The 13,629-nt window shown below is 32.2% G+C and overlaps 1 protein-coding gene across 2 annotated transcripts in view; it reads right to left on the minus strand.

The window, feature by feature from the left end:
* Window positions 1-13,629, minus strand: part of LOC126890406 (microfibril-associated glycoprotein 4-like) — a 214,652-nt gene that overhangs the window by 9,354 nt on the left and 191,669 nt on the right. For both annotated transcript variants that reach the window (XM_050659310.1, XM_050659309.1), the window contains exons 3-4: window positions 4,212-4,355; window positions 941-1,156 (exon numbers count right to left, since the gene is read on the minus strand). In XM_050659310.1, the coding sequence (XP_050515267.1) occupies window positions 941-1,156; window positions 4,212-4,355 (360 nt within the window). The remainder of the gene's footprint in view (window positions 1-940; window positions 1,157-4,211; window positions 4,356-13,629) is intronic.

Consider the following 13,629-nt stretch of genomic DNA (forward strand, 5'->3'; position numbering starts at 1 on the left):
AGCATATTGGTACTTATTATTTCTCAGTATGTGGCCCAGGTATGATGTTTTTCTAAATTACACTGCGTTGAAAAGTTCTCTTGCCTTGCCTATTCTATGCAGCATTTCTTCGTTTGAGGTATGCGATGTTCACGAAATTTTGAGAATTCTCCGGTAGATCCACATTTCAAAGGCCTCCAACTTATTTATGGTTGATGTTTTAAAGGTCCATATCTCAACTGCATAGAGAAGAGTCGACCAGACGTAGCATTTGGATAAACGTAGTCGAATTTCGAGATTTATTCGAGAATCACAAAGCAGTTTTTTGATTTTTTCGAAAAATTTTCTGGCTTGTTCTATTCTCGATCTTATTTCTAGATCAGGATTTAGGCTTCTGTCAATCCAACATCTCAAGTAGGTACTTAAATCTATTGACTTGTTCTAAAATGTGCTCATTTATTGTGCAAGGTTGAGGTACGTTTTGGTTTTTTTGGATTGACATCACTTTGGTTTTTTTAATGTTTATTTTCATACCAAACTGCTCACAGGTCGAGTTGGTCTTGTCGATGAGTTTTTAAAATCCTGCCTTTGTTACAGTTCTTCTATTTCGACGCATTTTGTTTCCAGCCACTTCTCTTTTGCTGCGGTTATTTTTCTTCGAATTATTCTATTTAGTCTTTTGTATTCTCCATCCTGGTCAACTTTTCCTTTAGATTCTCTTCGTTTGTCCATTAACTGTAAAATCTCATCTGTCATCCATTACTGTTTGTTATTTCTGGATGATACATTTAGATGTTTTTTTATTGCATTGTTCATTTGTTTTTTAATAGTTTTCCAAAGAACGTTTATGTCATCGGGCAGGATAATTCTGTGGTGGTCAATATTTCTTAAATTTTTGTTTAATTCTTTATTATTATATATTTTATTTAATTCTTTATAATATTATTTAAGGAGTTGTTACCTGTAATCATGTAAAAGTGTTCAAGACCTAACCAAAATTCTCCTTGTAATGTACCAAATCCAAATTTATAGTCTCGCCAGTCTCTATAGAATTCTTCTGAACCGTCAAATCTCTTTTGCAGAACTGTCCATCCGCCACCCTCTGTTTCCATGTCACAAAGCACTTGAATCGTTTTACCTTTAGGACGAATTTCGTAAATACCAGTCATGGTAATTCCTGAAAAATAAAAAATATATTTACAAGGTACGTCAAAAAGTTTGGCAACAGAATATTTGAAACAAATAATTAGGAAATTATATTGTGTTCTATAGTCCAGAAAACCACCGCGCATCCGCTTGGAAAAATATTCCGATTCGGATTTTTTGCACAATATTGCTCAAAAAGGACCCCTTTTAACAAATTTTTATGTTGCCAGAACCAAAAGTGGGTCAAAATTTTTTTAAACGTTTTTATTTTGTTTTTTCATAAAATTATTTTTTTGCATGGAACAAAGATTTTTAAGTTTTTTTGGATCATTCCAAACAGAGAAGGTATTTAGTGACATTTCTCTAAGTTGATAATTTTTGACATATAAGCGATTAAAAATTGAAAAATTGCGATATCGGCCATTTTTAACCCTCAGAAACTATGTGAAAAACTGAAAATTTGAATGTTGCTAAGGTAGATAGATATTCTTTAAACATCGATTGTTGAAATCCCGAAGAGTTTTTTGCAATACAATATTCAAAACTACTTTGTTTCTTAATTGCTGATCAAGCGTGCGCGACACTATTTTCCACCGACATGACAGTATGGTGAAAATGAAATAATAATAAAAGGAATAAATTCGTTATTTCGGAAACCGGCGACTTTAAGGAAAAATCCCGAAACAGGTTGATTTTTATTTTTAAGTTATGACATTGTAGCATATGGTATATTAGCGACGTCATCCATCCGGGCGTGATGACGTAATCGATGATTTTTTTAAATGAGAATAGGGGTCGTGTGCTAGCTCATTTGAAAGGTTCTTCGATTCTCTATTCAGTAATATAAACGTTTATATAAATATTTATACCGGGTGTCCTGCTACTTCTTTTTTGTCAAATAATTTAATTTAATAAAAATTTTTTGCACACCCTGTATAAATCATTATGTAAATGTTTACATTACTGAATAGAGAATTGAAGAACCTTAAACGAGCTACCACACGAACCCTATTCTTATTTTAAAAAAAAATTTCAATTACGTCATCACGTCCAGACTGATTACGTCACTAGTATAATATATATGCCACATTATCATAACTTAAAAATAAAAATTGACCTGTTTCGGGTTTTTTCCCTTAAAGTCGTTGGTTTACGAAATAACAAAATTTGTCATCTAATGTATTTCTTTCATTGGCACCATACTGTATATACATGCAACGGTGGAAAATAGTGTCGCGCACGCGTGATTAGAAATTAAAATACAAAGGAGTTTTGAATACTGTATTGCAAAAAAACTCTACGGGATTTCATCAATCGATGTTTAAAGAATATCTACCTACCTATCTCGGCAACATTCAAATTTTAAGATTTCCCATAGTTTTTGAAGGTTAAAAATGTCCGATTTCGCAATTTTTCAATTTTTAATCGCTTATAGGTCAAAAACTATCAACTTTAAGGAAAAGTCACTAAAGACCTTTTCTGTTTGTAATGATCTAAAAAACCGAAAAAAACCTTGTTCCATGCCAAAAAAATAATTTTAGGAAAAAAACAAAAAAAAAACGTTTAAAAAATTTTTGACCCACTTTTGGTCCTGGCAACATGCAATGGGTACCCCCCGTTAAGGTAGGCAAAATGCCCTCACTCCCAGAATTCACTTTTTAATTTTTTTTACGTTCTATGCAATTAAAAAATGAGATGATGCGGATTTTTAGCTCGCCACCCCCCTTACCCCTCCCCCCACAGCCAAAACGTAGATTTTTAGATTTAATTTTTTTTAGTTGGGTTGCAATTGATTTAAAAATTTCAAAAAATTCACACATGTATCTGAGACTTTTACAAAACATGTCCATTTTTTATGGACCCGTAGGTCAAGTGTACATAACATCATTTTTTTTTTTTAATTTTTAAAGCTTATAACTTTTTTTTGGAGAGGGCTGCAGGTCCAGTTTTTTTTAATTTTATGTATTTTATCAGAAGCTCCCTCTCTGATTTTTTTCAGATTTTTTCGTTAGGTGCGCCATCTTGAAAAATCCGGAAAACTCTTTTTTAGGGGGTTTTTGGGGATTTTCTCCATTTTATAGACTGCAACATAGATCAACTCAAGGTTATGTTAATAGGTTATGTATAATTTGAAATAACTGAGTATTTTAGGATTATCAAAAATTGGGCAAAACACCATTAAACCATCTTTTTTTTTTTTAAGTTATATAAGGGTTTTTGTGGGCTTAATGATATTTTTTGAGACCCATACAGCCTTAATATTTTATTTTCATTTTTTACAGTTTTCCGGATTTTTCAAGATGGCGCACCTAACGGAAAAATCTGAAGAAAATCAGAGAGATAGATTTGATAAAATACACGAAATTAAAAAAAAACTGGACCTGCAGCCGCCTAAAAAAAGTTATAAGCTTCAAAAAGTTAAAAAAAATTGAGGTTATGTACACTCGACCTACGGGTCCGTAAAAAATGGACTTGTTTTTTAAAAGTCTCAGATACATCTGTGAATTTTTTGAAATTTTTAAATCAATTGCAACCCAACTGAAAAAAAAAAAAAATTAAATCTAAAAATTTACGTTTTAGGCTGTGAGGGGAGGGGTAAGGGGTGGCGAGCTAAAGATTCGCGTTATCTCATTTTTTAATTGCATAGAACGTAAAAAAATTAAAAAAATTGATTTCTGGGAGTGAGGGCATTTTGCCTATCTTAACGGGGGGTACCCTTTGTTAAAGGTAGTCCTATTTGAGTAAGATTGTGCAAAAAAACCGAATCGGGATATTTATCCTAGCGGATGCGCAGGGGCTTTCTGGACTACTAAGATTTTTGTAGGATGCTTGTATGTTTCTTACATGTTTATGTTTACTGTATTATAATACATATTAGATATTTTTAATAATAGTTAATAATATGTTCAACATACCTAGATAAATAATTATCTGGTACAAACAGTAAAATAAAAAGGATAATGCACTTTGTCCGAGTAAATATTCCCGATTTTAGACATACATCTTTCCTGTTCATTTTGGGCCTCTTTTATTCATTCGTGTTCTGCATTCACAATAAAAACGTTCCTAAAAATAAATATACTTACCTTTATTAAAAATTTCTTTACAGCTTTTTGGAAGAAATTTGGTCCGCATTGTTTCAGTTTGTTTTAAAATGGGACAGTAAGGTCCTTTACTTAATCCCACTAATGTTGTGCAGACTTCGTTACAATTGAAATACGGTGTAAAACCTAAGAAAGAGAATGAACACAATTATTTTTAAATCAGCCTTGCAGGGATGTAACCAATACAAATACAGTATTTGTTTAGAGCAGAAAATAAGATAAATGATTTATCTTTCGTTTTCCAATGAAAACTAATGGCAGTGGCGGCTCGTGAGGTAGTGCCATAGAGCCATGGCACTACCTTGTTAACTATGCAGAAACATATTTTTTATCTTCAAAACTTTTTATTTCCTGTTATTTTTTTGTGTGTATTTCTTTTTGTCTTCATAAATTATATAAAATATGGCAACTATGGGCGTAATACAATCCCTACCGACAGCGGAGATTATTCGACAGGATTATCCTTCGTGCCAAAATAAGTACTGGAACGACTAAAGAGAGAAATATTTTACGAGCATTCTATGTAAGTGACAGTGAAAGAGCTATATTTGACTATTAGTATACCTTAACTGAGAATCCCTGTGCCGGGCACGAGGGTGTCTATTTATTTTGAGTTTCTTTACGTGCTGGTTTGTCGCTTTTATTATGTATAATTGCTGTTAAAAAGTTTTTGTATTTATAATTAAACTTTTAATTCATCATGATCGTGGGTGTAGTATAATAGTTATTTATGATATAAGTGTTAAAAGTACACGTTTAAGGCACGCATGTGAAAGTTTGCAGAATGAGCGAAGCTCATTGTGTTGCAATTCACATGAGTGCCTTAAAAATGTACTTTTTAACAAGTATATTATACAATATTTTCCTGTATAATGTTTCTACAAGTGATATTCCTCTCTCTTATTGACATTACATTGAGAGTTTTTTAAGAAAAAATGTATTAGTTACACATTTTTAAATCATTTTTAAACAAAATTCATGTAAGGCTCATTTTCCGCCCACACTGTACTTATGTCCGTACATTTTATTTTTTTCAATTATAACCATAAGATAGCTTAATTATTCTTCTTTCATGTTCAATTTGTAAAATTTCATTTGATCCATTAGTTAAAGAATTACGTTAAAATAACTCAACCGTGCACTTCGCCGTACGTTAGTCTACAGTGCGCCAATGTTTGTGAGAAGGGTGATAAATAAAAATTATAGAAGATACAGATTTAATTTTAGAAAATTCTTTATATCAGGTTTTTTTGTAAAATTTTCTGAATTTTTCAATGGTCAAGTCAGTTTTTTCTAAAATTTATTTTTTCGGAGTTATTTGAAAAAAAACATCTAATTTAGTAGTTCATATGTTTAATAAAAAATGAAGCACCCACTTCTCGAGTAGAACTTTTTATATGCCTTTTCTCATGAGGACCTTTCAGTGCGTCACAGTTTTTCGATTTCTTTCTAACGCATTAAATTGTATGTGACAGAAAAAAACGCACGTCGGTGATTATATTTCGTCGGTAACATTTATAACATTTATTCAAGTTGTCAATAGATGGCGCCAAAATCGAAAATAAAATAATTTGCGAATTATAGAATATATCTACGAATATAATCTGAACAATGTATAAGACTATACAAATCAAAGGAAATACCATTTTATAAATGCCATAAACACAATTGATTTGTTTTTTTGCCACATTGCAAATAAATTGTGACAACTGTCAGATTTAACTAAAATGTCATGTCACTAAAATGTATATTATCACGGACTTACCTTTTTTTATCATTTGTGACGCACTGAAAAATGCTCATGAAAAGAAGCATATGTTGTTTATTAAACATTTCTTAATGAAACTACAAAAAGTTCAATTTTGTTTGATTGTTTCCGAAGTGAAAATCTAACTGCACTCCCCTATAATTGCATATCAAAAAAACGCAATAACTGTCTCTTAATACCTACCAAATTTCAATTACATACCTCGATCGGTTTTAGAGCAATAAATAAATCATCAGTTTGTAAGAAAAATTCAACGTATCTTGGAAACGAAGAACTTGCGGACATATTATGTTTATAAAGCAAACTGACATTATTTTTTTATAAACAATTACCCCTTAAAGTTTGTCACACTTATTTAGAAACACCCTGTTTTGATGAAGAGCATGGCTCTTAGGTTAAAAGTTTTAACTTTTTTATTATCCAACATAAGAGGATGAATCAAAAAACAGAATGTTAAGAAAACCTGAGGCTATTATAGTTGGGTTTTAATTTCAGTATTTTATAAATGCTAGAATATTTCACAGGGTGTGTTGAACTTTGAGAAAAAAACATAGTTTGATTGGTACACTCGGTATACAATGAAAATTTACCATTCTAGCAACAATATTATTACAGCGATATTGTTAAACAATGTGGCTGTAACATATTAAAAAAATCACTTAAATCGGACAACAGTTTTAGGTAATTCGAGACATCAAAAATGGCCCATTTTGTGGGGTGCCGGTGAGTGTATAATATTTATTATTATTGTTCAGAGGTATATTCTCATTTACATGTAGAGATTCGTTGGTTAGATATTTTTTGCACGATTGATCATTTTTGACTGTTTACCATGACAGATTTTACGTCAGTAGGTGACATTTACTAGCAACTCGACGGTAAGTAATCCAACTCGGCGGTAAGTACTCCAACTCGACGGTAAGTAATTCACTTACCGTCGAGTTAAAAAATCTCTTAATTTTAATTTATTTTTTGAAAGAATAAAGAAAACTAACGAATTATTTATTAATATTGAAACTTTGGTACAATTTGTTAAATTGTTTAATGAAATCCCACTTGTTTGGGCTGTGGTTTCACTTCTAACAGAAACTCCTGCAGAATCGCATACATTAGTAGTATCCAACATTTTTTCTCTTTAAATACGCGATCAAAGTTGAAAACTAGGAAATATCAATGCCATCATAAAGAAAAACGGTGGACTTAATCATTGAATATTCTGTCCAGAGGCTTCCAGGAGCTTTCAACTGCATATGTCTTTGAACGAAATATGCCAATAGAGTCTTTTCTTCGATTCTTAAATTCTTGCCTTCGCACCATTTTTTAAAACTTTGGTAGGTATTTTGATAACGGATTTTGGATTTTTCGGGAATAATTGCGGAACACCCTTCTTCCCAAGGCCGTTCAATTTCTTCAAATTCACTTTCGCTCATATTTTAATTTATAATAATCAAAATTGTACTTAAAATTATCGACAACTAAATAAAAACTCAATTATCCATTGTTGTTATGCACCCTAGTTACTACCTAACAACCAAAGTATCTATCTTGATAAAATGAACGAAACTAATCAATATGACGAAAATGTTTGATTTTATAATTTATAATGCTATCAATCGTGCAAAAAACGTTATAAGCATGTCGAACGTTAAGGGTAACCGATCTCAGGCAATAATTGGAGTCGTCGCTCCGCTCCTCCTCCAAACAATTGTCTTCGATCTCTATAAAACCCTTACCGTTCTCCATACTTAATATACTATATATTTTGCTCGATTTATTTTTAATAGTATTTCTTTTGATTTGGTATTTAGGTCTAATAGAATTTATTGAAATTCTTCTCTACATTTTGCTATTAGCATAACATCATCGGCACGGCAAATCTCAGATGGTTAGGTTTTCGCCATCTATCGTCACTTCTTTATTTGCCCATTCCAAAAATACAATATTAAAATTCACACCATTTCGACCACACTATTACCGTTTACATATTATTATGGATTTTTCACGGTTATATATTTTATGGCTGGTATTGGTAATTCCAATTCGATTCTGATTTTTTAACCGTTCTTTATAACGAGGATAAAACAAGCAAACAAACAAAATAAAAACAGGTTATTATAAATAATTACTGAATACTGAAAACGTGAATACGAGGGGAGTATATTAAGAGTTTCAAACTAGTCTGTGATTTAATAGTTTCATAAAATATCTAGAAACACCTTTGTAAAAATAATTTGCAACTTTCTACTTATATTCTATTAAATCAAATACAGTGCTTTTCAGATAAAACTATCCACCTTAATAGTTATTTATGATATAAGTGTTAAAAGTACAATTTTAAGGCACGCATGAGAAAGTTTGCAGAATGAGCGAAGCGAATTCTGCAATTCACATGAGTGCCTTAAGAATGTAATTTTTAACACGTATTTCATACAATATGTTTTCTACAAACGTCTTTATATCAACAATTATAATTTATTCATTCTCAATTACAGGACAATACCTACAAAAACTTTTACTTGAACTTGACTGACATTCCATTTTTATATTTTTGCCTATACTGTCAATATGTAAATAATAACAACTATAGAATAACATTTTACTTTTATTGTTGTATATTCTAACAAATTTTAATAGTTTTTTCCTACAAACGTGTTAAAACCGCAATAATACAGTTTAGATTAAATTTTAAAAAACCTTTAAACCACCTTCTTTAAATTGCGCAAGTTGTACTATTAATATTAACCTTTAACTACACGCGCTGGCGTATTTTGTACGCCAGATATAAGAATTCTACTGCAAATATATTTAAAAATTTAATTTTTGACCTTGTTTATCTATCTAACCTATCACTGGAATGTGCTTTAAAATTGGTTTTAGTTTCGTTATAATCGGCTTTCTGGGAAGATCATAATTTACAGTTTATTATTTGTTGTTTCCGGTGGTGGACAATATACGCCACGATTATAGTAATATAAGTAGTAATATCCCTTTCGTGGCCGGCAGACACGATCGTGAGCTCATGTTTATGTGGGTATCAATACCCAAAATAAACATATTTTTACTAGGAAAGATGATATCAATATGTTGTGTCTATCGTGTATTATCAGAGTAACTGAAATTATTTACGAATTCGCGCTTAGTTTGCAATAGAATACCCTATAAAGAAGGCTGTGTATTTTGACCACAAAACCGGTAAAGGCAAGTAAAAGATATCTTGTTTTTTATAAGTGTTTATGTTATTGTAACGGGGGTGTGTCATAGATAAAGTTTCAACTTCAAGATAATAAACAAGATTTAAGAAATTATTGGTTTGTTTGTAGAGATCTTGTCCCATAATGCATGATACTATAAATAACAAGATAATATATTGCACATCCGGAAGTCGTGACGTAACTGGAGACCGGCAAGTTCGTAATTGTTCGTAATCATTCGTAATGTCCGATTACTTTGAATTGTTCGCGGTTGTATTTTATATTTTATCTTTGACAGTTATTTTGACTGGAATTTCGACACTAAATTCTTTTCGAATACATTGAAGTTTAATGTTATTTTGCTAATTGAATAATTTCATCACATAATGCATACAAATCCCATTTAACTTTAACAAGAATTCAAATTCAGCTTTTTTATTTCTTTTTATTAATTTTTCTATATTTTAATGATAAAAGTAGTTTTTCTAATTATTACAGGTGTGCCTCTCACCAACGATTTGGCTCTATAAGTGCCAAATGATGGTAACTAGTCCGAAATAGAAGATTTACATGGCGAAAATAATGTTGCTTTTGACGTTCAAATGTTTAAAAATAACACCGATGACAAGGATATTGAAGAAACTGTATTAGATGAAGGACCTGTTCCTTCAACGAGCTCTTCTTCAGCAAAGAGGCAATAGAAAGACATGACATTTCAGCACAAAAATTTTGTTCTATTTTAGTTAGTATGTAATAGCATATTAAACGATTATAAAAATAATTATTATTTCGCCCTAATGGGATTTGCGTTTAATAAAAATGAATTTTTGCATACACTTACGATCCTGCATTCATAGAACATAATCCAAGAGCGCACTAACGTTATATGTCATTTATGACAGATTCAAACAATGAATTTTTTTAGATACCATAATATATATCGTATTTATTCAAAGGAAGACTTCATTTTCACTAAAAAAAAATTCAGGCCTGAAAGGGATATAAATACATATTTCAATTGTTTTTTGTCATTACGGCACAAAATATATTTTTCTTGTAAACAATACTTTTTCTCATTTAAAAAATCACATTTCAAAAATTTTTTTATTAAGGTAGGTGTATACCTTAGAATATAAAATAAACAGGAAGGAGTCTGTCATATATAAACAACACCTTAAATTTCTAGTGGAACCAGCCATCTTGAACGTCTGTGGATGACTCATAAGTTTTTGTCAACGAGGTAGAAGGTGTTTGTGTATTGGATCAGCTGTGTGCATTGGCGTACCATCTGGTAAAGCTCCTGTATATGCAATCAATTAACTGAAGTTATTAGTATAATAAAATGTTATTTAACTGACTTTTCAACAAAATATTATATTAATACGTATTTTCTACGTATTTAACATCAAATATGTAATAAAATCGTTAAGAATTTCTTTTCTTCCCTCTTTCAAAGGTACGTCACTGGAGATAGAAAGCAAATCTGACAGCAGATCGCCATTTGCAACCTCCTTCCTGGCTCGAAGTCATTTCGCATTGTACTCCTTCCTGGTTTATTTTATATTCTTAGGTGTATACAATATCGCCATGTTTGCAATTCCGCCAGTTTCCTATATTTCTGTTGTCAGGCTACTTGAGTAAAGATGGCGTTAGGGGTACCTTCTCTTACTATGAACTTAGTGTTGTGGTAGAAGCACATATGATTATAACCTAAAATTTCAGTTTCATGTGTCGTTTAACCGCCACTGGAATATTGTGAGTTGTTTCTTATAAAAAGTTCTAGTATTTGGTTAGAGCTGCTCCAGGCTGAAATTGCCGGTAAGTGTTTTTGTCCATTTTTACAAAATTGATAGGGATCCTTTCCGTTGCTGATAACACAAAAATAATTTTTTTCTATGTATTTTTACCGGTGCTTTTTTCACGAAAACAAATTACGTCATTGTTGCTAATACCGCCATTCTTAATGGTTTGCAATATCGCCATTGGCGATATTGTCAAATCAGTTATCACTCTTGGCGATATTACTAGCAATTACAAAGTGACTACAGAATATGATAATAAATCTTTTTTTTTTCAGAATAATTATGGCAAACAAACGAAATAAAGGTATTAGAGGAAAATGGAGGGAAGAAAACATGCAAAATTCAATATTAGCTGTTGGAAATGGACAATCCGTTAACTCAGCAAGTAAGGAGTTTCAGGTGCCCAGAGGTACTTTGAGGGATTATTTAAAGAAACATCTTACCTCAAAATGTTCGATGGGACGAAAATCTGTTCTTACGAATAATCAAGAGGAAGATTTATGCAATAGAATAATATCGAAACTGCCTTTAACAAAGATTATATGATGGCTGGCGATTTTGGCTCAAAGGATTCCTAATTAGACATCCACAAATAAGAAACAGACGCGCTCAAAGCATGAACCCAGCAAGGGCGCAAAAACTGAACAAATTCATTGTGAATTATCATTTCAAAAAATTAGAAAATATAATGAATAACTTAGATATCATGGACAAGCCGCAGTGCATCTATAACATGGACGACAAAGGCTGCACATTGTCACTGCATCACCAACAATCTGTACTAGCAAAGAAAGGGGCGAAGAGAGTACATCTGGTAGCGAACGAGCATGGTCAAAATGTTACAGTAGTGTCATGTGGTAACGCTTTGGGTGCCGCCATTCCGCCTTTGATATTGTATAAAGGAAAGAGAATGAAGCCGGAATGGGCAAATTCACTACCACCAGGTAGTATGGCACTAATGACGGCCAAGGGAAGTATGACCATAGAAACATTTAAGCAATGGTTACAACATTTTTCGCAATATAGAACTCCTGGACCTTGTCTTTTAATATTTGATGGTGCCACGTGCCATTTTGATTATTCCATTGTAATTGTCGCCAGTGAACTCGCCATCACCTTGTATTGTATTTCGTAGCTTCGAACATTACTTGGATGAGGAAGTTTTAAAGTATTGGGCAAGGTATAAGGAACGGTCCATCACAAAACAACGCTTCGAAATAAATTTTTCCATAGTTTGGGACAAATGTATGACTCCATCTAACATAAAGTCTGGTTTCTCGGCTACAGGCATTTATCCGCATAACTCTGACATTCTTCCTCTAGAAGAATTTGCCCCAAGTAGCGTAACAGAAGACAAGAATGTTGAAGGTCCAGGACTACAAGATATTCTGCAAAATAATGAGACAAGCAACCAGTTAGAGTCATCACTCCACTCCCAGGGCCATCAAATGTTAGTAGAAAACCTACGGTAACTGAATTAAGGGACAGTAGTGATTCAGAGGATGATGATGAGTCTGAAGCAAATGAAGATGAGAATAATGAATCTGAAGATGACGAATATGAGACTACCAACTAAAGAAGTATCCTTTAATGAAATGCTCGAAACACCTGAAATGGTACATAAGTATGGTACAAAGAAAAAAAAGGCAGCACTAAATAGTCGCGCACAGGTCGTCACAAAAGACCTTTTTAATAGGAATACTGACTTTGTGCCAGAAAAAACTTTGACACCAAAAGTGTCTGAGAAAAATTCTAAAACTAGGAAAGTCGAAATACGAAGGAACCAACACAAAAGCAAGGATGAAAGTTGGTATTGTAAAGCTTGAAAAGAAGATCGAGTGGCCGACATGCGTCTTTGCGTTACGTGCAAATGCTACATGCATGATGAATGCTGACTTACAAAAGACGACATAATTGCAGCACATATAAATATGTCCTTATTGTTCATAAGTATCATTAATAAAACATGTTTGGTCTAAAATTTATTTAATTACCCATTTCCATTCCATATTAAAAATAAACCTATGCTAAAATATATCCGCCTATGCCTGGCGATATTGAAAACAGGTGTTGACAATATCGCCATTTAACGTTATTTTTAAAAAGGCACTAAATAATTAGTGATCATTAGGATAATCAAATTAAGAGGTCATCATTTGTTGGTATATAGTATAGGCCATAAAATGACGACTTGGCGTTCTCTTTGTTTTAATATTTAATCCTACAAATGTGCGATTTTTCTTAACATGGCGATATTGTATATGTTACAGTTCAAGTTGATTATCCAGTTGGAGTTGACTCCAACTAGTTGGAGTCGACTCTAACGGCTGGTTTCAGTAAAAGTTGATTATAAATATAAAATAAAGATTTATATTCAACATTTACTAGTAAAAGTAGACTCCAACTAGGAAAAGTATACTCTTCCCAATGCCATTTAGTAAAAGTTGATTCTGATTCACACAAACAGCCGATTCTAGAAATTAAATTAATGTTACTGAATATGTTCAAATTAGTCTAGGCTGTGTCGTCGTCCCCGTTAGTGAAATTACTCCGATTCGAATTTTTTGCACAAACTTACTCAAAAAGAGGTCCTTATAACAAATCTACTGGGTGCCAGGCAGTACCTTGATCGATAAATT

The sequence above is a fragment of the Diabrotica virgifera genome, chromosome 8 (assembly GCF_917563875.1).
Source record: "Diabrotica virgifera virgifera chromosome 8, PGI_DIABVI_V3a".
Taxonomy (NCBI): Eukaryota; Metazoa; Arthropoda; class Insecta; order Coleoptera; family Chrysomelidae; genus Diabrotica; species Diabrotica virgifera.